This window comes from Podarcis filfolensis, assembly GCF_964270895.1.
Source record: "Podarcis filfolensis genome assembly, chromosome: 2".
NCBI classification, from domain to species: domain Eukaryota; kingdom Metazoa; phylum Chordata; class Lepidosauria; order Squamata; family Lacertidae; genus Podarcis; species Podarcis filfolensis.
The window spans coordinates 106,301,775-106,325,722 of NC_139605.1; the positions used below are offsets into that span (position 1 = coordinate 106,301,775).

General features: G+C 46.2%; 1 protein-coding gene across 2 annotated transcripts in view; it reads right to left on the reverse strand.

Moving 5' to 3' along the window:
* Positions 1-23,948, reverse strand: part of STXBP4 (syntaxin binding protein 4) — a 151,652-nt gene that overhangs the window by 77,404 nt on the left and 50,300 nt on the right. For both annotated transcript variants that reach the window (XM_083598760.1, XM_083598761.1), the window contains exons 12-16: positions 23,261-23,326; positions 20,488-20,664; positions 9,083-9,199; positions 8,029-8,078; positions 3,036-3,169 (exon numbers count right to left, since the gene is read on the reverse strand). In XM_083598760.1, the coding sequence (XP_083454886.1) occupies positions 3,036-3,169; positions 8,029-8,078; positions 9,083-9,199; positions 20,488-20,664; positions 23,261-23,326 (544 nt within the window). The remainder of the gene's footprint in view (positions 1-3,035; positions 3,170-8,028; positions 8,079-9,082; positions 9,200-20,487; positions 20,665-23,260; positions 23,327-23,948) is intronic.

Below are 23,948 nucleotides of genomic sequence, written 5' to 3' on the forward strand. Positions count from 1 at the left end.
GTCCCTTCTCCCTCCTCGGGGAAAAGCCCCCAAGAGCTGCACATACGCTCTGTGCACTCTTTAAAGGGAGCGCGGCTCTTGGGGGCTTTTCCCAGAAGCCAGAACAGCAAGTGGGATTGCTGCGCAGCGATCCCTCTTGCTGTTCTGGCTTCTGGGATTCAGAATATTTTTTTTCTTGTTTTCCTCCTCCAAAAACTAGGTGCCTGGTGCGTCTTATAAAGCGAAAAATACGGTAATTCAGAACTGGGCAGAAGTAACCAAAGTGTCCCAACAAGTTTCTCCACGCCCCTGCCAAACTTTTAACAATGGCATGGGGTGGCTCACTTGTGAGACTCTCTCCCCTTGTGGGAATGTTGGACTTACAAGTGTGAACTCCATCAGGGTGGGGGCTGTCCCCATCTGCAAATGAGATGCCTGGTTCTGGGTGACATGACCATGCCCTCTAGTACAGTCATTGCTGCCAGATGTTCAGTCTCTCCCCCTCAACTGATCAAGACCCTCTCCCAGTTCTCACTGAGGTGATTGATTGATTGATTGATTGAATTTATATACCACCCTACACCTGGAGGTCTCAGGGCAGTTCACAGAAAAGATCACAATATATAAAATCAAAATCAAAACAATAACCCAATACAGTCATACCTTGGGTTACAGATGCTTCAGGTTCTGTTTTTTTGGGTTACGGACCGCCGAAACCTGGAAGTACCGCAACGGGTTACTTCCAGGTTTTGGCTGTCACGTATGCGCAGAAGCGCTAAATCGCGCTTTGAGCATGTGCAGAAGTGCCGAATTGCAACCCGTGCGTGTGCAGATGCGCCGCTGCAGGTTGCGAACACTACAGGTTGTGAACGTGCATCCTGCATGGATCACAGTCGCAACCCAAGCGTCCACTGTAACACCCCCCCCAAAAGAGCCACATTTTAAAAGGGTATAGGATGTTGATCAGGTCAACCAAATGCCTGGTTAAAAAGGAACCAGGTGTATAAAGGTGTATAATGAAGGTGCCAGGCGAACTTCCTTGGGGAGAGCATTCCACAAATGGGGAGCCACGGCATAGAAGGCCCCATTCTTGTGTTGCCACCCTCCTGACCTCTCAAGGAGGAGGAGGGCCTCAGAAAATGATCTCAGGGTCCAGGTAGGTTCATATGGAAAGAGGCGGTCCTTGAGGAATTGTGGTCAGGAGCTGTTATCTGATCTGCAGAAGGACTGGAGGCGAGAGCTGGTATCTCTGCTTCCCTCTCCAAAGCAGGGAAGTCAGGGTGGAGAAGAAGAAGAAGAGTTTGGATTTGATATCCCGCTTTACCACTACCCTAAGGAGTCTCAAAGCGGCTAACCATCTCCTTTCCCTTCCTCCCCCACAACAAACACTCTGTGAGGTGAGTGGGGCTGAGAGACTTCAAAGAAGTGTGACTAGCCCAAGGTCACCCAGCAGCTGCATGTGGAGGAGCGGGGACGCAAACCCGGTTCACCAGATTACGAGTCCACTGCTCTTAACCACTGCACCACACTGGCTCTCACACTGGAGAGGGCAGACCACCTTTCCTCTAACCCTGGTTCCTACCCTCCAGCCCCCTGCCCTCATTTCTTCCTATTCCTCCTCCATCTGACCCCATCAATCCAAGCCCAACCCTGACGGAGTTGTGGGACTCGTGGAAAGGTTGCCCACCCCTGTTTTTGAACAACAGTGTTTCTGAATATCACAGAGTTATGAGCAATGATAACCGCTTCCAGAATACTGCCGTGGCTCCTGCTATTCTTACTGCCTCTTGTGGTAAGAGCACTACTTATCCGTTAGACATTCCCATTCTCTCCCTTACCTCTTAATTTGGTCTAGCTTGTTAAACAAAGCTACGGAAGCTATGGCAACGTAGCTTAAACCGAAGCTCACGCACCTAGCAATGAGAAGCCTGCAAATAAGCTGCTTCCCACACCCAAGGGAAGACACTGGATTTTGTTTCCTGGGAGGGGGGAAAATGTGGCTATAGAGACTTTATATACAAGCATCAACTTTTCAAATGTCTTAGTCCATACAAGAGAGGGTAGACAGAAGATTATGGGAAATGGGCACTAGTCTACAAAAGCTATGGGTTAAACCACAGAGCCACAGAGCCTAGGACTTGCCGATCAGAAGGTTGGCGGTTCAAATCCCCACGACGGGGTGAGCTCCCGTTGCTCAGTCCCTGCTCCTGCCAACCTAGCAGTTTGAAAGCACGTCAAAGTTCAAGTAGATAAATAGGTACCGCTCCGGCGGGAAGGTAAACGGCGTTTCCGTGCGCTGCTCTGGTTCACCAGAAGCGGCTTAGTCATGCTGGCCACATGACCCGGAAGATGTACGCTGGCTCCCTCGGCTAGTAAAGCGAGATGAGTGCCGCAACCCCAGAGTCGGCCATGACTGGACCTAATGGTCAGGGGTCCCTTTACCTTTACCTTTTACCAGGTGACCAATTTCAGACTGCACTGCGTATCTCAAAAACACATTTCTTTTGCCTCAATTTGCTGTTTACGTTCACTCAAGATCACACCTCTGCTTCAAGGAAACAGAAGACAGGAAGTTTGACAATGGCCTAATAACCATACCATCCACACTTCAAGTTCCAAGGACAAGGACAACTGCAGAGATGTTCCATGTAGCTTTAGTCACTGCTAATTATGAAGCCACCATCATCTGACCAGTTCAGAAAGCTCTATATAATATAACATTTTCATCACAAACTGCTCTTCTCAACCTTTTGCCTTTCACTTGCTTTGCATGCGTTGAACAATACTGCTCCCTAGAATAGGCACAATTATGGAACAGGGGTGTTTGCATTCCATATCAGCAGTTTTCTATTTCAATAACCAAATTCTTAATTCTGAAGCATAAATACTAGAACTACCTGAATTGCTATATTTATTTTCACCCTTTGAACACCTCACTGATTGCTATTTTCTTTTCCTTTTGACAAACCGCACACTGGATGCATGGCACAACCCACAATTAGCCAAACATTTTTCTTTAGAGAGAGAGAGATGGGGGAAAAACATTTAAGACTTACAGTCTGCTTCTAGAATGGCACGGACAGATTTAGTAAGTTCCTTAGCTTCTGCTGCAAGAGATGCTGGCAGAGTGCGTCCATTCCGTCCCAGGCGTGCAATGAGTGTTTTAGAGGAGAATGTGGCTTTGCTGTCACTGAAAGAGACACACACAAAATGGCCATGTTATAGTTGCAACGCTGCAGCATTCTTGCACATGGCATTGAATGCATGCTCATTTTCAGCTATAACTATGCTGCAACGGAAGTCAAGAGTGTGAGTTAGAAGAACACACTGTTCTGAGCCTCCAACATAGCTTTTTATTTTTAACTAGGAAAGTGCTAATGGTGTGTGTGTGTGAAGGCCAAACCACCCAGTATGAGTACTGAAGGGCAGGCTTTACATCACTGTCATCAAGCACAGTGCTTTACTATTTTCCATGTATCAGTGAATGGCAGCAATTATATGGAAGTATGCTCCGAGTACGCTTCTGAGCACAATTCAAAGTGTTGGCCCAGAATACCTGAAGGAGAGTCTCTACCCCAGTGGTTCAGCCCAGGCACTGAGGTCCACCTCCAAGGGCCTTCTGGTGGTTCCCTCACTGCGAGAAGTGAAGTTACAGGGAACCAGGCAGAGGACCTTCTCGGTAGTGGCGCCCTCCCTGTGGAACGCCCTCCCATCAGACGTCAAGGAGATAAAGAATGACACAACTTTTAGAAGATATCTGAAGGCAGCCCTGTATTGGAAAGTTTTTAATGTTTGACATTTTATTATGTTTCTATATGTGATGGAAGCCACACAGAATGTGATAGAACCCAGGCAGATCATTGGGATATAATAACAATAGCAATAATAAAGAAAGCAAAGAGACATTGATTCCTTCTGTCGGACTACATGAATACATTCTGGTCCTTTGGAATGGGCCCCTAGAAGCACTCACTCTTGGCTGAATCCCTTCCAACTGGCATTTGGAGTTGTAATGAGTTTCTATAACAAAGGCGGCATTTTTTCATCTCCGCCAAGCTAAGCAGTTGGCTCCTTATCTCTCTCGCCCTGACCTAGCCACTGTGATCCATGCGACGGTCACCTCCAGACTGGATTATTGTAACTCGCTCTACGTGGGGCTGCCCTTGAGACTGACCCAGAAACTCCAGCGGGTGCAGACTCCTTATGGGGTCTTCGCTGCGAGATCATATTCATCCGGTACTATACCAGCTGCACTGGCTCCCGGTGGAGTACAGGATCAGGTTTAAGGTGCTGGTTTTAACCTTTAAAGCCCTATACGGCCTAGGACCCTCGTACCTACGGGACCGCCTCTCCTGGTATGCCCCACAGAGAAATTTACGGTCTGCAAATAAAAACATCCTGAAGATCCCAGGCCACAGAGAGGTTAGGCTGGCCTCAACTAGAGCCAGGGCTTTCTCGGCCACGGCTCCAATCTGGTGGAACGCTCTGTCACAAGAGACTAGGGCCCTGCGGGACCTGACATCTTTCTGCAGGGCCTGCAAGACAGAGCTGTTCCACCAGGCCTTTGGTCAGGGCACAGCCTGACCCCCTCCTCTGGCAATCTGCACAGAATTTTGCTTAATGGTTGCCATAAATTTGATTTTAATTTAATTTTAATTAATTTTATAATTAATGTTTTTAGAATGTTGGATTATTTTGATTGTTGTTAGCCGCCCTGAGCCCAGCTTCGGCTGGGGAGGGCGGGATATAAATAAAATTTATTATTATTATTATTATTATTATTATTATTATTATTATTATTATTATTATCTACGGCCATTCGGCAGGAACCAGGGCAAACAGGAAAGGGAGCTAAATCCGATGAACGCTGGCTATTTAGAACCTTCTGGTTGGTGTTTTTTTTTGGGGGGGGGAGAAAAAGGGCCACAGCCCAGTGGCATGCACATGGTTTGCATCCCAAGGGCCACAGGTCTATTCATTGCAAATTTATTCATTTATGTTATTCTGTGGTGCAGACGTTTGCTCCAAAAGCGGCTCACATCAATTTAAAGTGTGAGAAAGGAGGGGGGATGGGGGGCATCTTGCAATCTGACTTTACAAAGACACACATGGGTTTGGAAGTTGGGAGAGATGCTAGTGGTGCAGGATGTCCTTCAACTTCCCTGGAAGGAAGACTTGCCCTCACAACCATCTTTGGACATCCCTCATTTCCTTGAAGTCCTAACATGGGAAGAACCCATGATGCCAGTTCCCCTCCAGCCTGAAGAGGTCATATTGCCTTCCTTCGGACTCCAGCTCAGAGCTCATAGCAAAAACCTGGCTGCCACCATACCACTGCTCCTAAAACTGTCTGGGCTCCTTTAAGGGTAGAGGATGCACTCAACAAGAGTGGGCCTAGCTGCTAAGAGGAAGCTGCAGTCCTGCTTAAGCCTCGGGCTGGTTTGATTGGTTTTTTGAGGGACAGTCAAGCAACCAGCCAAAGCAGCTTTGGGAGCTCTCCAAGGTGCTACTTGCCCTGCTGATCTTTTGGGCAAGGACTTCTGCTTTGTCTCGCCTTCCTTTGCTATGGTCTCAATTCTGCTAGGCTTGACTTACCGGCTGCAAAACTGGGGCTAGTGACTTGGGGTTCCTGTCATCTATGCCTAGCAGCTCCCCATCCCATTTGGGCTAGAACCTTGTCCACCAGCTGGAGAACTGCCTGGAATGGAACAAAGAATTGGACTAGATTGCCTGCAGGCATTCCTCCAACTCTTAGATTTCTATTAATACATGGTGAGTGGTCATTAATGGGGTTTTTTGATCCCAAATTGGTAGCTTTATTTGTAATTCCAACGTTCCTGAAAAGGAAGAGGCGTTAGTTGGACTCAAAATTGAGAATTGGGGTCAAGTCTCTACTACAGACTCAGTTGTGTGGCTGTGGGCAAGTCACTGTTTCCCAGCCTCATTTTACTGTGGGTTAAAAAAAATGCATGACTAATTGTCCTACCACACAGGACATTCTTAGTATTAACACAATAAAGATGATAAAAGTCCTGCAAACTGAAAGCGCTACAAGAGGTGACTAGCAGAAATAGTAATTGTAAGATTCAGAAAGTGTTTCAGTATGTATTTGTATTTATATATAAATATAAATATATAAATATAAATAATAATTGAGGGGAGAGACTCTATCAGGCAAGGCCTCTTTCCACCTGCCTTGCCCCACCCTCCGACCCTAGGAGTCCTCATAAGGGAGCTGTCCCTGGAGGAAGAAGTGTGAGGGGAGAGACTCCATCAGGCAAGGCCTCTTTCCACCTGCGTTGCCCCACCCTCCGACCCTAGGAGTCCTCATAAGGGAGCTGTCCCTGGAGGAAGAACTGTGAGGAGAGAGACTCCATCAGGCAAGGCCTCTTTCCACCTGCGTTGCCCCACCCTCCGACCCTAGGAGTCCTCATAAGGGAGCTGTCCCTGGAGGAAGAACTGTGAGGGGAGAGACTCCATCAGGCAAGGCTTCCTTCCACCTGCCTTGCTCTACCCTCTCGTCTCTGCTTCTCAATGTGTATTGTATTGTTTTATGTACTGTGGCTTGCCACTGTTTTATTGATTATAGTTTAGATATTATTTTTTGTAACTGTTGAGTGGATTTCTGTTTAGCTTTTATATGTTGATATTATTATTTTATACTATTCTAATGGTTGTTGAATGTTACTTTTTTGATGTAGGTTGCCTATTTTAAGGTTATGTGTTATTATGACATTTTTGTATTGCATTAGATGGCTATAAGATGTACATTTTTTGTTTCTTCAGCTTGTAAACCACCTTGAGTATTGTAAGATAGAAAGACGGTATACAAATTAAAAATGATGATGATGATTTATTACGTACCGTATTTTTCGCTCGATAACACGCACCTGACCATAACACGCACATAGTTTTTAGAGGAGGAAAACAAGGGGAAAAAATTCTGAATGAAACAGTGGCTGTATCATTTTTGTGCTTCATGTTGCGGCCACAGACATGTGATTTGACGGTGAGTTTGGGGTAGCCCAATGCAAAGATCCTGAGGATCCATGTGGATCCATGCTTTGTGACCACGTTTTTGCACCATTGCAGCCCTGTTTTTGCATCAGATCATTGCTATGTGATCTGATGGTGAATTTGGGGTGACCCAATGCAAAGATCCTGAGGATCCATGTGGATCCGTGCTTTGTAACCACGTTTTTGCACCATTGCAGCCCTGTTTTTGCATCAGATCATTGCTATGTGATCTGATGGTGAATTTGGGGTAGCCCAATGCAAAGATCCTGAGGATCCATGTGGATCCGTGCTTTGTAACCACGTTTTTGCACCACTGCAGCCCTGTTTTTGCATCAGATCATTGCTATGTGATCTGATGGTGAATTTGGGGTGACTCAATGCAAAGATCCTGAGGATCCATGTGGATCCGTGATTGGAACCACGTTTTAAGTGGGGAGGGAAGGAAAAACATAGAAGGGACAAGGAGCACCGAGAGGGGTGTGCGGAGAAGCAGCTGGCTAAGAATGCAGGAGAGGGGTTTTACCGGAGGGAGGAAAGGAAGGCAAAAATTCCCCCCAACCACCCACCCAAGCCAGCCAGCCAGCTCTCTCTCTCTCTCTCTCCCTCCCACCTGCATGTTGCCTGCGAGTCCCTAGACGCACGGAGAGGAATTAGAAGGAAGGACACTCTGCTTTCCCCTCTGCTTGCCTGGAGGGGAGGGGTTTTCTCTGCTCTTTGTGCCGTTTGAGCAAACACAGTAAGGAAACAGAAGCGGGAGGGCAGTAAGACCCTGAGGCAGAATGCAGGAAAGCAGCAGCTTCCTCTTTTCAAGGCTTCCCTTCTCTGGACGGACGATTTGATATTTGCCTGATTTTTGACTTCACTCGCGCCTGTCAGCTCCAGGGACCACACATTCGTTCAATAACACGCACAGACATTTCCCCTTACTTTTTAGGAGAAAAAATCTGCGTGTTATAGAGGGGAAAATACGGTACTTAGGATAATTTCACCAAACAAGCTGCAGTGGCACATACCAGTCTTAGGTTTTCTCACCTTAAATTGGTCAATGAAGTAGAGGTATCCAACAGCACTTCCGGCAAAACCTGTTGGCAGATAGTCAAGAAATACCGTTTCAGAAAGCTTGCTATAGCATCATCTTTTTCTCTGCTTAATAGGTTGCTAAACGTGAAACATCGAGATTTGTGTACCTTGCACTTAAGATGGCCTTTGCCCTACTGGCTGAAATTCACATCTGACTTGAATTGGTAGCAAAGTTGTTGTTCATCCTAATGGTTGCTGGATTTTCAAGTTGCCTTCTTGAAGATGGGTAGCCTGATCCTACAAGGGCCTGGAAGAGGTGCTGCTGCATCAACACAAGCTAGGCAGCATTCAGCTTCTAGCTGATATTCTATGGTCTCTGCCCACATTACATAATACTTGTGGCTTGAATCTAAACCAGTGGCGAGCAGATTTCTGGCTTGTTGGGTCTACTTTTCTTTTCTTTATTGCTAGAAACCCAAGGGCTTCATGTCATAGTCAGGTGCAAAAGGCATATAATTAAATAATTTTGCTCCTCGGAGCACATCCTTCAACTGGCTTTCAGTATCAGAGCTGGACTGAGCGTCATCTCACACAAGAGTCCACTCATTGTATTTATTTGTTTCAGCAGCCAAATTCGGGTGGGGAAAAGTCATTTGGTTCCTTTTGTTAAATAGCTGGGAGATGGAGCCACTGAAAGCGACCCAGAGATCTACCAGTAGATTTTCCTTTGAAATCTTTAATGTAATTAAGTAACTTTTAAACACACCACACTACCTATGTTTATGATCTGGCTGTCCTTCAATAACACCCTCCTTTGCTCACCACAAAATTTCTGGCTACAGATTTACTACTTCTAAAGAGGCCCTGCCACAGCAGTTTGTTTTAAATCTGGACTTCACAAACCACAGATGATGAATTCGTTCTTGACTTTTATTGTGTTTGGCTCCAACTGTCAGCTCTGAGGTATATAAAAAAACAACAAAACCACACACCCAACAAAAAATGAATATAAATCAGCACGCCTAGCTTCTTTCGGGAGAAGGAAGTTGCCAAAAAGCGCCTTTACCTCAACAAACTGCAGCAGCTTTTCAGTTGCCACCTCAAACATCTTCTTGGCAGTTTCGGATTTTCTCAGCTGGCAATCGAGCACTGTAATCCTCTTCCTTAAATCTTGGATGCTGTCCTGAGGAACAAGAAATTCAGGTAGGCCACCAAACCAGACGCACAGGAAGTGAGGTGTCGAGGAAAGCCCAGGAAAACACTAAGTCGGTGCCCAAGAGATGTTTTGGAGTATAATTCCCAGCTAGTATAGTTCGAAGCATGTTATAGTTCTAAACATCTGGAGGGAACCAGTTTGGCAAAGTCTACTCTACAAGAATGAGTAGATGGGGGACTCCTTGTATCAAGATCTGGTCCAAATCGTGGGTACTGTACAAAGGGTGCATGTGTTTTTAGGTTTGTGAGGGGACAAATGGGCTTGAAGTCTTTCAGGCCACTGGAAGAGAACATCAAAAGAGTAAATCATAATGTAATAAAGGAATGCTGAATGGTTTGGGTTGCGGACCTAGCATATAGAATAAGAGAACAAGAAGAACATATGTTTAAAGAAGATTGGAAAATGTTTATTGACTATATGGGGGGGGGGATTGTGTACACTTGAAAACCCTGGCAGCATTAGGATAAATTCAACAGTGTAAACAAGTTTTGATGGATGTAATAATGGAATACTGAATGGTTTAGTTTATGTAAAATATTCAGGGATTTATGATTTGAAAAATGGACCATGGAAAGAGAAGAAGGGAAGCCATGGATATTTTAAGGTTGTTTAAATCAATATTTTGAATTGTAAATCAGAAAATTTAATGAAAATTATACACAATAAATAAATAAATAAATAAAAAAATAAAAATCTGAAGCGGAAAAAAGAGAGTAAATCACGTGCCCTTAACGCGACCCAATTAACAACGCTTATTATCTCCCAACTAACAAAATGCCTAAGACAGGGGGGAGGGAGAGGAAAAGGGGTCTACATAGGACGGGGATGCCAGAGGTCATATTCTCTGTCAGGCATCCCCAAACTTGGCCCTGCAGCTGCTTTGGGACTACAATTCCCATCATCCCTGACCGCTGGTCCTGTTAGCTAGGGGTGATGGGAGTTGTAGTCCCAAAGCATCTGGAGGGCCGAGTTTGGGGATGCCTGCCTGTGGTTTGCCCATAATAATAATAATAATAATAATAATAATAATAATAATAATAAATTTTATTTATATCCCGCCCTCCCCAGCCGAAGCCGGGCTCAGGGCGGCTAACAACAATCAAATAATCAAACAATCAAATAAACCAACATTCTAAAAATATTTCATTATAAAAATTAATTAAAATCAAGTTGATGGCAACCATTAAGCAAAACTCTGTGCAGGTTGCCAGAGGAGGGAGTCAGGCTGCGCCCTGACCAAAGGCCTGGTGGAACAACTCTGTCTTGCAGGCCCTGCGGAAAGATGTCAGGTCCCGCAGGGCCCTAGTCTCTTGTGACAGAGCGTTCCACCAGATTGGAGCCGCAGCCGAGAAAGCCCTGGCTCTAGTTGAGGCCAGCCTAACCTCTCTGAGGCCTGGGACCTTCAGGATGTTTTTATTTGCAGACCGTAGGTTTCTTTGTGGGGCATACCAGGAGAGGCGGTCCCGTAGGTACGAGGGTCCTAGGCCGTATAGGGCTTTAAAGGTTAAAACCAGCACCTTAAACCTGATCCTGTACTCCACCGGGAGCCAGTGCAGCTGATATAGCACCGGATGAATGTGGTCTCGCAGCGAAGACCCCATAAGGAGTCTCGCTGCGGCATTCTGCACCCGCTGGAGTTTCTGGGTCAGTCTCAAGGGCAGCCCCACGTAGAGCGAGTTACAATAATCCAGTCTGGAGGTGACCGTCGCATGGATCACAAAAGAATTGGGGGAATCCTTTACAGCATGCTACTCATTGACAGGCATGCCAGCCCTACCATGAGGCAGACTGAGCTGCTTGCCTCAGGTGGAGGATGCTGGGGGAAGGAGAGGTGTTGTTGGAGAGGTGCTGGGAGGACACAGCTGTGTGTGTGCGCCTTAAGCTAGCCTGCTTATGTCGGGTGCAATAGTGGCTGCTTTCCCCTTAATATTGTACTGGTGGCGGTCCCACTTTATCCTTCAAGCAGCAAAATGTCCATGGCTGGCCCCTGGATGTAGTTCATTGCATTTATAAGATGCAGAAAGAGGAAGGTGGAATATAACCGGGGATGCTATTGTCATGGGTATGTGCCTAAACTTGCTCATTGTTCCTGGGGACCACAGGGAAAAGAAGGCTTTGCTTTCCCACCCCAAATCATAATGCCCATTACAGTGGTACCTTGGTTTAAGAACAGCTTAGTTTATGAACGGGATGTGGGTAGCACTGTCTAAACCACAGAACCCAGGGCCTGCCGATCAGAAGGTCGGCGGTTTGAATCCCCGCGACGGGGTGAGCTCCTGTTGCTCTGTCCCTGCTCCTGCCAACCTAGCAATTCGAAAGCACGTCAAAGTGCAAGTAGATAAATAGGTACCGCTCTGGCAGGAAGGTAAACGGCGTTTCCGTGTGCTGCTCTGGTTTGCCAGAAGCGGCTTAGTCATGCTGGCCACATGACCTGGAAGCTGTACGCCGGCTCCCTCGGCCAGTAAAGCGAGATGAGCGCCGCCACCCCAGAGTCGTCCGCGACTGGACCTAATGGTAAGAGGTCCCTTTACCTTTACCTAGTTTATGAACAACTTGGATTAAGAACACTGCAAACCCAGAAGTAGGTGGTTTGGTTTGTGAACTTTGCCTTGGAAGCAGAACATGTTGAGTTTGTTCCATTTGTAAATTGAGTCCCCCGCTGCCATGGGAAAGGACGCCTTGGTTTAAGAACGCTTTGGTTTAAGAACAGACTTCTGGAACGGATTAAGTTCGTAAACCAAGGTACCACTGTATACTTTTTTTTACCTTGCAAAACATGAGGAACCGAAGGAAACTGCCTCTGAGATATAGATCTCTTAAAAATGAACCAAGTTCAGGTCTCTAACACGGTAAGTGAACATAGGAAAAAATGTATTTCTCTTCCCATTAAACCAAATACACGTTTATTTAAAAATAATCTTTTTAAACATTGTTTATCCTCCGGGGGCAGGGGTGGGAATGAATGGGAAACACAGTCTAGCAGGCATTGCAGAACTACAACTCCCATCAACCCCGGCCAGCATGGTCAATAGCCAGGGATTATGGGAGTTGGAGTGCAACAACCTATGAACCAGTTAGTTACCCCGATGTAGTCCATATTGCAATGTCATTACATTATAAATTTCCACACCTTTGGCTGCAGCCGGTGGGGAAAAGGAAAAGGCAGATAATGGCACATTAAGGATGTGAGGAAATGGATATCATGATACTACTTTTAGTGGCATGCAGCAGTAACGTGTGTTGTTTCTCCCTGAAATTATGTATTACATGACAATACAGCAGCTGCATTTCCACTTTATATAATTTCCACTTCTTCCTCTTAAAAAAAAAAAAAAGCCACAGGGCACACAACAAAGGAAATAAAAATAAAGCCTCAGGGCACACAACAAAGGGATGTAAGAAATCATGGTTTGATGGATGTAATAATGGAAGTGCAGTTTTCTGCTCCTCTGAACAGAAGCAGAAAGATATATATATATTACAAATAAATTTTACCTTTATTCCACGCATTATGTCAAATCTTTTATCAATGAAGCCACACACAGGGAAATTACTGTGACCTCAGAGAAAGTCAGCACAATGCAGGGGGTGATTAAAGGTGACTCATTCTCCCCAAACCTGCGCTATTTTAGCCACAGAGACTCTTTGCAGATGTGGAGTGAATATTTCCAAATTGATATTGATCGCCTCCATCTTGCCTTCTGCACCCAGTGTGTCAGGGGTGCATACGCTATACAGCAAGACAGGCTAGTTCACAAATCAGATACGCCCTGTGAAACTTTCTCAGGAGAAAGTAAGGCCATCCTTGGGCACATATGGCAGCGCTAGTTTGTGTGAACACAGCATCTAGGAGCCCTTTCCCTCTCTTCCCACCCTTCAGCCCCACCTTTGAAGGTGACTTGGAAACTTTCAACCCATCCAGAATGCGTCAGCTAGACAGGTGACTGGTAGCAGCCACTGGGACCATATAAAACCGGTCCTGAAAAACCCTGAAGGACCAGGTACGCAGCCTGGGAGTCATTTTGGACTCATAGCTGTCCATGGAGGCACAGGCCAATTCTATGTCCAGGACAACTGTCTACCAGCTCCATCTGGTATGCAGGCTGAGACCATATCTGCCCGCAAACTGTCTCGCCAGAGTGGTGCATGCTCTAGTTATCTCCTGCTTGGACTACTGCAATGTGCTCTATGTGGGGCTACCTTTGAATGTCACCCAGAAACTACAACTAATCCAGAATGCGGCAGCTAGACTGGTGACTGGGAGTGACCACTGGGATCATATAACACAGGTCCTGATAGACCTACACTGGCTCCCAGTATGTTTCTGAGCACAATACAAAGTGTTGCTGTTGACCTTTAAAGCCCTAAATGGCCTCGGCCAAGTATACCTAAAGGAGAGTCTCCACTTTCATCGTCCAGCCCAGACACTGAAGTCCAGCTCCAAGGGCCTTCTGGCAGTTCCCTCACTGTGAGAAGTGAGGTTACAAGGAACCAGGCAGGGGGCCTTCTCAGTAGTGGCACCCACCCTGTGGAACATCCTCCCATCAGATGTCAAGGAGATAAAGAACTACACAACTTTTAGAAGACATCTGAAGGTAGTCCTATTCAGGGAAGTTCTTAATGGCTGTTTTATTATGTTTTAAATATTTTCTTGGGAGCTGCCTAGAGTGGCTGGGGCAACCCAATCAGATGGGCAGCATATAAATAATAAAGTTGTTGTTGTTTTTGTTCATTTAAATAGGGTTCCTCAGAATTACAAACAAATGAACTGCCTCGCCACTGTAATGGACAGAGTTTGCTTTTCCTCGTAATGGTCCATGACGTTCACTAACTTCAACAGACAGGGCCTGAGTGGAGATATAAACTGTCCCAAGATGCTGTTCCCACCCACTGGCATTGATTTACAGCTGCTTTACTTTGTCCCATAGAAGTGGACAGCTCCCACAGATTTCTGAGGGGGAAGTTAATAAGGCAGCCTTAATGATGGGACAGGGGACATGGGTGGCACTGTGGTCTGAACGACAGAGCCTAGGACTTGCCAATCAGAAGGTCGGCGGTTCGAATCCCCCCGACGGGGTGAGCTCCCGTTGTTCAGTCCCTGCTCCTGCCAACCTAGCAGTTCGAAAGCACGTCTAAGTGCAAGTAGATAAATAGGTACCGCTCCGGAGGGAAGGTAAACAGCGTTTCCGTGCGCTGCTCTGGCTCGCCAGAAGCGGCTTAGTCATGCTGGCCACGTGACCCGGAAGCTGTCTGCGGACTAACGCTGGCTCCCTCGGCCTATAGAGCGAGATGAGCGCCGCAAGCCCAGAGTCGTCTGCGACTGGACCTAATGGTCAGGGGTACCTTTACCTTTAATAAAGGGACAAATGGAAATTACAGTCGTACCTTGCTTCTTGAACAGCTTAGTTCTTGAGCGTTTTGGCTCCCGAAAACCACAAACCTGGAAATGACTGTTCCGGTTTGTGAACTACTTTTGGAAGCTGAACGTCCGACGGGGCTTCCAATTGGCTGCAGGAGCTTCCTGCAGCCAATAAGAAGCTGCGCTTTGGTTTCCGAACATTTGGGAAGTCGAATGGACTTCTGGAGCGGATTCCGTTCGACTTCCAAGGTACGACTATACTAACACGATGCAATCCCTGAAGTCAATTGCAAAGGTTTTCAAACTGTTTCAATGAGGCAAAGGGTGCTTATTTTGAGGAACTGTGAATTTCAAAACTGAGGGACTGGAGAAGACAGGATGCAACCCTCCACTCTGGTCATCAAGATGCAGATACAGAAAAGTGTGATCAACGGATTAGCATGCTCTGAGGGCGTGCAATGCAGCCACGTTGCCAAGCTGGTCAGGGGCTCATCAAGACCACTCAGACATCCCAAGTCTTCTGCCTTGAGCTCCACGGTGAATCAAAGTCAGAATTTAAGCGTTTGAAATAATAAATGCATGTGTGTCAAGATGGAATGCATTATCAACCATGGCAACTACTGTATCTCCTATGGTATGGTCCTTTCCTGCACTGCAAATAAAAAATCCAGTGGAAGCACATCACTTAAACAGAGGTAGACTAATAGACACTTTAAAAAGCCCCATTGTTCAATATAAATTACTTCTTCACTGAAAACCAGGAAACATGAATGCACATACAACCCGTAGTTTTCTTTGGCAGATCTATGGCTGTTCTCAACATCATGAAGTCTGTTTGATTAGAAAGCTTCCTTTCTTCTAAAGGGAAATTCTAAACTGAATTAGTGGTGTGTTTATAAAACAGGCAATCATCCACTGCTGCTTTTCTTAACATAGGTTATTTCTCTCTGCCCTTTGTCTTGACGTGCCCATTACCTTAAGGAGAGAGAAAAAGTGGTATTAATTTAATGCAAACTCACGGTTGCTTCAATTAAAAGGAGGGTCAGTTTGAAAGTTATACTTTTATGGAGATAACACAGAGAGGCGTCTTCTGTACCTTGTACTGCTGTGGTCACTGGCACCTATGCTTTTCAGGAACTGGTTGGGTTAAGACCTTAGAAAATCCAAATGCAAGGACTTTATAACGATGGCTTGAGCTTATACCAGCTGGCATCCTTCTGCATCATCTGGCGGGTCCAGATGCAAAAGTGAGTGGATTGAAGGATGCAGCTCTTACTTTCTACAGAGGTGTGGAATCGTAAGTGTGGAAGATCCTTCTACTAGAAAAACAATTTCCCCTTTCCTTACCGGTGAAATCATGGCAAACCTTTCATTAAGGTAAAGGTAAAGGGACCCCTGACCATTAGGTCCAGTCGTGGCCGACTTTGGGGTTGCGGCGCTCATCTCGCTTTATTGGCCGAGGGAGCCGGCGTACAGCTTCTGGGTCATGTGGCCAGCATGACTAAGCCGCTTCTGGCGAACCAGAGCAGCGCACGGAAACACCGTTTACCTTCCCGCTGGAGCGGTACCTAGCGGTTCACAGAGAGCTTTCCGGGTCATGTGGCCAGCATGACTAAACCGCTTCTGGTGCAACAGGACACTGTGATGAGTGCCAGAGCGCACGGAAATGCCGTTTACCTTCCCGCTGCAGTGGTACCTATTTATCTACTTGCACTTTGATGTGCTTTCGAACTGCTAGGTTGGCAGGAGCAGGGACCCAGCAACGGGAGCTCACCCCGTCGCAGGGATTTGAACTGCCGACCTTCTGATTGGCAAGTCCTAGACTCTGTGGTTTAACCCACAGCGCCACCCGTGTCCCTAAACCTTTCATTAGACCTTGATTAAAAATTGACACAGCTACCCAGAGAGAGGTTTAAAACTGCCTTGGTGCAAATTCAAACTCTGGGCTAAGAGATGGCCAGCGGCGGGGGAAGCCGCTCAGGCGCCTGGGGTGGCGCGCCCAGGGGCGGGGCGCACCGTGGGGCCTCCAGAGTCTGCCCGCCTCCTCCCACTTAGCCACCCTACAGCTGGGGGGAGAGGCAGCGGGCAGACCATTTCGGCAGTGTGGAGCCTGCGCGCACCCCTACCACCGCGTCTCTCCCAAGAGAGGTGCATGGCTTGGGCGTGCTGCAGGCCCCGCAGTGAGTGTCACCCAGCATTTTGTCACCTCCCTCAGTGGTGACACCCAGGGTGACCTGCACCCACAGCACGCCCCTTCCTCTGCCCCTGGAGATGGCCACCCATGTACTAAAAAAGGGGCAGATTTGCAAAACACAAGAGCCATTCAGATTTGCTCTTTGAAACTAGATTTGGGCTAGCTGTTCATTCAGATCTGACTTCAGTTTTTTTGGTTGGTTAGAGCAAAAAGCAACTTTTCTAAATAAGCACTGTGGCGATCACACAGGGTCCCCGGACGTTTTACGGTCTGCTGATCCCTGTGCCACCACTGTGATTGCCTCTTCGCTGCCACCAACCCGTTTCTCACGGGTATACACGGAGTCCAGACAGTTGTTAACATTAACACATAATCAAGTTTATTTTTATAAACATGAACAAGTTTAAGGTTTCAGTTAAATTTTCTTGTCAGTTTCTTAATCTTAGTTACTTTACTGACCTATTCGTTCCTAACAACTCCAAACTGATTATCCCAACTAACTATCTGACTCCACCTAACAGTTCCTCTCACTCTCTCACAACACAACTCGACCAACCCACAGACTTATCCACCCTCTTCCTTCTCCAACTCCCAACTCTCAACTGACTTCCACACAACTCCACTCTCAACTCTAACTCCTCCCCTTGAGTTCTCACTGGCCAATCACTTCACACTCATTTAACCCTTTCCTTATAACCCACCTAGGAGGCAAACGCCACAAGCACCTTTACTAGGCAGGAAGACCTGAGTCTCAAAGAGCCCAAATCACCACTGACAGCCCAAACATGCACTGAGCTGGCCTTGTAACTGAGCAGAAATTAGATTCCCTTCTCTGTGGCCAGGTCAGTTTTTCAGCAAGTGGCTCCCTTCAGTACTCTGCATGCCGAAAACAAATAAGTCCGTGAATCAAAGAGGAAGTCAAGGTAATCATGTTGCGTGGGCAGTTTGTGAAGAGGATGGGGCTCACTAAATAATCTGGCCCAGCTGTGGGTTGTATTGGTCTGGATAACAAAAAAAAGTCAATTTGATGGGTGTCTTTAAAAAAAGTAAAATGGGTATTATATCATTTCTGGGAAATGCTCAGATCGAGCTTTGGTAAACGATCTGGAGAAAAGTATCTTCAAGCTGAGATATAGTTGTCAAACCAGAGTTTTATGTAATGAGATGCCTTGATACATCTCAGGGACACTGAATTCTGCTGTTGTCTTTTTCTCCTGCACAGGATTGTGGTGAATGTTGGGAATAATTCATTTGCCTCCATCGTAAGCTGAATATTGCATAGCACCATAAACCTTGTAAATATCAGCCGAGTGCTGGGAAAGAAAATCAGCACTTCAGCTCCACACAATCCCAGTTTAAAACGGGCATTAGAAAAACAACAACCTGAAAATTTTGCAGAGAGCAAAAGGCTTGATTCCTGGACTGTTTACCATAAAGAATAAGCAGATCAACGTGCTCTGCTAAGTCATATGCATCCATGTAACAAGTCGTGCTTAGGAACTTGCTCGTGTGCATGGAAATGCAGCTTTTGACATGCCACACAATGAGTAAGTGTATTTCGGGTCAGCCTGCAAAAGGCATGACTGGTTCTGCCTTGTCTCCGAGAAGACTGCATTTCGTGCATTGGTACGTGCATAGTTATCCCGTGATGGCTATAGCATTTAGTGCAAGGTATGAGGACATGCCTGTTGTCTTTGTCCATGGAGTTTTCTTGGCAGGGATACTGGAGTGGCTTGCCGGTTCCTACTCCAGGTGGATCACGTTTGGTCAAAACTCTCCACTATGACCTGTCCGTCTTGGGTGCCCTGCTTGGCATAGTTCATAGCTTCTCTGAGTTATTCAAGCCCCTTCATCACAGCAAGGCAGTGATCCATGAAGGGGCCAGTAGTGATGTATGGAAGTGAGAGCTGGACCATAAAGAAGGCTGATTGCCAAACAATCGATGCTTTTTAATTCTGGTGCTGGAGGAGACTCTTGAGAGTCCCATGGATTGCAAGAAGATCAAACCTCTCCATTCTTAAGGAAATAAGCCCTGATTGCTCACTGGAAGAACAGATCCTGAAGCTGAGACTCCAATACTTTGGCCACCTCATGAGAAGAGAAGACTCCCTGGAAAAGACCCTGATGTTGGGAAAGATGGAGGGCACAAGGAGAAGGGGATGGCAGAGGACGAGATGGTTGGACAGTGTTCTTGAAGCTACCAGCATGAATCTGACCAAACTGCGGGAGGCAGTGGAAGACAGGAGTGCCTGGCGTGCTCTGGTCCATAGGGTCACGAAGAGTCGGACACGACTAAATGACTAAACAACAACAACAACATGAGGACATGTGTCCTTCCAGATATTGCTGGACTCCCATTAGCTCAAGCAACCCTGGTCAGGGCATCGGTCCAAGAACATCAGGAGAGCCACAGATTCATCATCTAGTGGGCATTTACATGGGTGAACACGCCAGAACTTCTGCATCATCTCAATTGTGGCATTTCCTAGCGGAGTCTGTTCTGGCCATAGCAGAGGGCCCGTGACCTTGGTTCTTTATTCAGAATGATTTACTGCAAGGGAAAGCGGGCATATTTGTGGTACCTGCTCACGCTTTGAAAGCTGGCAGCTAAAGGCTACTGGGTTCAAAATTCAGGACATACAAGGTATCCGTATCTTTCAGAGTTATACAAATGGGAATTGATAGTTATGTGTCTTCCAGCTATGTGTGGGTCTTTCAGGATAAGGAAAGACCACTGGATACAGCAAATCTATTATTACAAACCTGCACCTACGCTAACCTAAATGACAAGGTGGAAAAGAATGCTGGTTCCATAGTTGAAGGTGCCTAGAAACTTTAGAGCACAATTCTTGTATATGTCTTACAGAGTTCATTCAGGCTCAGTGGTGCTGCCTTGTATTAACTTGCGCTTCCCTTGCTGGGCTCTGTTGAAAACAGTTTCTCCATAAGAACCAATAAGTGACCTCTCCAAACAACGAAAGACTATTCTTTTCTTATTTCTGCAGCCAGGATCTCCTGGGTGACACAGACACTGTTTGGCAATTTAACATGCGTGCGTACTCTGTTTCCCTCCCGCCCATCCCTTCTGCACAGCCCTGGCAACCCACGCTACACCACTGTTCAGGCTGACTCCATTAAGTGGCTATGGGATTGCAGCCCTGGTTTTCCATGTCTTGGAACACGCTCTTAAACTGAAATATTGTTCTATATTTATTATTCTGTATTTATTTATACCCCACCTTTTCCCCTGACAGAAACTCAAGGAGGCTTACAGATAAAAACGGCTAAGAACATAGAAAAATAATCATTATAAAGCCATTAAACACTGATAGAATAACTTAACTCTTAAACCATAACGCTTTTATGCAACATATTAGTTAATAGGGAAACAAATGTGAAATCCCAGCAAATTGTGGGCTCCACAATAATTAACCTTGAGCTGCGTCACATTGGCCAGCGACCACCCAAGCAAGGTTGTGGCTCAAGTTTTCCCCGACTAAAAAGAGTTCTCCGAAGAAAAGCGAGTTCATAGCTTTTGTTTCGCCCTCCCTCTGCTGCCTCCACAACACAATCTATTGAATAATACAAGACAAACAGTGACCTACTTTAGGAGAACAAAAGGAAGGAAAATGAAAGACGGGATACATGACAACAGCGAGGAAAAACCATGGCAACTCTCCGAGCTGCTCCCGAGGTGCTTACTTTATTTTGACCACAATGATCTCCGAGCTGAGCCCTCAGATCAGCAATTTCGACCTCAAGCAGGTGGATTACTTCCTCGTAGTCCAATTCCATGCCGCTAGCTTGCTTTTGCGCAGCTTCTGCAAGATGGATTCTGCTACGCAGGCCTCTCGCCTCCTCCACCGATGCCTTGGCTTCCTGTAGGGGGAAAACCCCCAAATATTAAAAAAAACCACACCAACTTTATGGGGTGGGGGCAATGAAGCAAAACTGTTTCTGAAGATGCAATTAAAAACGAATCTCTACTGAGAGCCAGTGTGGTGTAGTGGTTAAGAGCGGTGGACTCGTAATCTGGTGAACCTGGTTTGCGTCTCCGCTCCTCCACATGCAGCTGCTGGGTGACCTTGGGCCAGTCACACTTCTCTGAAGTCTCTCAGCCCCACTCACCTCACAGGGTGTTTGTTGTGGGGGAGGAAGAGAAAGGAGAATGTTAGCCGCTTTGAGACTCCTTCGGGTAGTGATAAAGCGGGATATCAAATCCAAACTCTTCTTCTTCTTTAATAAATAGAAGGGTTTGGGATTTAGCCAACATCTCCTGTTGTTAGACTCCGGCTCCCATCAGCCCCAGTCTGCGTGGCCAGGGATACAGGGAGCTGTAGTTCAACAGTGTTGGCCACCCATGATCTAATCAGTCTTGAAAAGCAGCTGGCAAGTCCCTTACGCACAGCATGTTGCAATGCTGAAAACTGCATTGGCGGAAAGCGTGCCATGGGCTCACCCTTTGAAAACATGCGTGGGCAGAAACATGAATCAGCCAGATGCTGGCACATCTAGCCATGCTTTCGTTACGCCCTTTGGCTCCAACCTTGCTCCCCGGCCACTTGCCTAGTGAAAAAAAAGGGGGGGAAGGCCTGCCTGAGAGTTTCAGAAACATTCCTGTTTACACCTGGCATGACTGCACAACACTCCAGGAATTCTCAGCAAGAACCTACAGGCTTGACCCAAAAATATCACAAGCAAGCCCCACTTGTGGTATTTATTGAAAATCAGGAGTAACAGCAACATGTGAATTCGGAACTGAGGATTTTTCAGGATCTTTTCAAGTTGGTTCTTTTTTTTAAGATCTCATAAACAGAATTGGACTTGTAAAAGGGTAATAGAGTATTGGGAAATGATCCATAATGAATGGGAAAAAAATGTTTTAAAGTACCTTTCCAAAAAACCTTGAGTCCTTTCTGTTGGGGATATTACAGAAGGATATTCCCAGGTGTCAAAAAATGTTATTTATGTATGCCACTACTGCGGCCTGTGTTTTGTTAGCCCCAAAATGGAAAATGAGCGAGGTCCCAACCAAAGAAGAATGGCAACTTAAGCTGATGGAATATGCACAGCTTGCAGACTTAACATAGAATAAGAGAACAAGAAGCACATATGTTTAAAGAAGATTGGAAAACGTTTATTGAATATATGGGAAATAACTGCACAGCTGAAAACACTGGCAGCATTAAGATAACGTCAACAATGTAAATAAGTTTTGATGGTTGTAATAATGGAATATTGAATGGTTTAGTTTTTGTAAAATATGCAGGGATTTACGGTATGTAAAATGAACCATGGAAAGAGAAGAAGGGAAGTCACTGATATCTTAAGGATGTATAAAGGAGTACATTAAATTGTAAAACAGAAAAATTAATTAAAAATTATATAGATATAATCAGGAGGAGCAGCAACATGTGAATTTGCAACTGAGGATTTTTCAGGATCTTGTTTCAAGGGCAATTTAAAACAAAATATTTTTTGAAGATCTCATAAAGAGAATAAACCAGCAGAGGATTACTGGTTTAGCATGGCAGTATAGATAAAGGTAAAGTTAAAGGGACCCCTGACCATTAGGTCCAGTCGTGGCCGACTCTGGGGTTGCGGCACTCATCTCGCTTTATTGGCCGAGGGAGCTGGCGTACAGCTTCCGGGTCATGTGGCCAGCATGACTAAGCTGCTTCTGGCAAACCAGAGCAGCACACGGAAACGCCGTTTACCTTCCCACCGGAACGGTACCTATTTATCTACTTGAACTTTGATGTGCTTTCGAACTGCTAGATTGGCAGGAGCAGGGACCAAGCAACGGGAGCTCACCCCGTCATGGGGATTCGAACCGCCGACCTTCTGATCGGCAAGCCCTAGGCTCTGTGGTTTACCCACGTCCCGGCAGTGTAGATACCATAGCATAATAGGAGGTAAGCAGCACGACGGCTCAGAGTTAAGAAGAGATGGACGGTGGGTGTGGGGGAACAGGGTTTCCAGATTCAGAAAAGGAAGACAAAGCTCAGACCTCTCATAGTAGGATGAATGGGAGGGTCACATGCTGCTATTGAAAAGTATAGGGACCCTCCCCTCCCCTGCATTTCGGTATCCCAAAGAAAAGCAAGTGGAAAGATGTTGATGCATGGTGAAAAACTTGCAAATTGAAATCAAAATACAGTGGTACCTCGGGTTAAGTACTTAATTCGTTCTGGAGGTCCGTTCTTAACCTGAAACTGTTCTTAACCTGAAGCACCACTTTAGCTAATGGGGCCTCCCGCTGCTGCTGTGCCGCTGGAGCACGGTTTCTGTTCTCATCCTGAAGCAAAGGAGCCACAGCTCTCTGTAGCAGCTGGGGAAGCACTGAACTGAGAACCGCAAGGAGGAAAAGAAATCACGGTTGCCACTGTCACATCGCTGGTGCCCCCCCCCCCACCCCCAGGAAGAAAAAGGAAAATTCCGCAACAACCCTGACTTGACGGACGGTTTCACTTACTTGTTTGGCAGTTTGCAGCTCTTCGGCCAGCTGTTTTCTCCTATGTTCGGATTCGGCCAACTCTTCCTGTCAATGCAAAAGAGAGAAGCGTTAGTTAAGCAGTAAGAATTCCAAGGCTCTTTGAATGAAGGAAATCCGAATGTCATCATGAGCGTCACTTGTTGCTGCAGTGAACTCCACAAGCAGCTGCCAGCCAACGATTTGAGTTGAACAGGCATTCCCTTATAGAGTTCATTCACAGAGTTCAATATGGTGTGCAGGCTCATTTTATACAAGCATATCCTCTGTGTCGCCTCTTCTTTCTCAATAAACTGGATGCCCTTTTCTCTCTCTCCATCGGTTTATAGGTAAGTGATCTTGTAGGATCTCACAGAGTTCCTTGGCAATCTCTCTTCGAAACATTTCCTTATCTTAGCCACCCTGAACTCCTTTTTTTGCCATTATTTCTGGTTGTGCGATTTGGTTGAGATTCGAAGAACGTACAGAACACTCCCCAAAAAAGACATTGTATACAGTGGTGCCTCGCAAGACGAAATTAATTCGTTCCGCAAGTTTTTTCTTCTTGCGAGTTTTTCGTCTTGCGAAGCACGGTTTCCCATAGGAATGCATTGAAAATCAATTAATGCGTTCCTAAGCAGAGCGCCCCTCACGCGGGGCAGACATTGGCAGCTTGGGGAGCCCTGCAGGA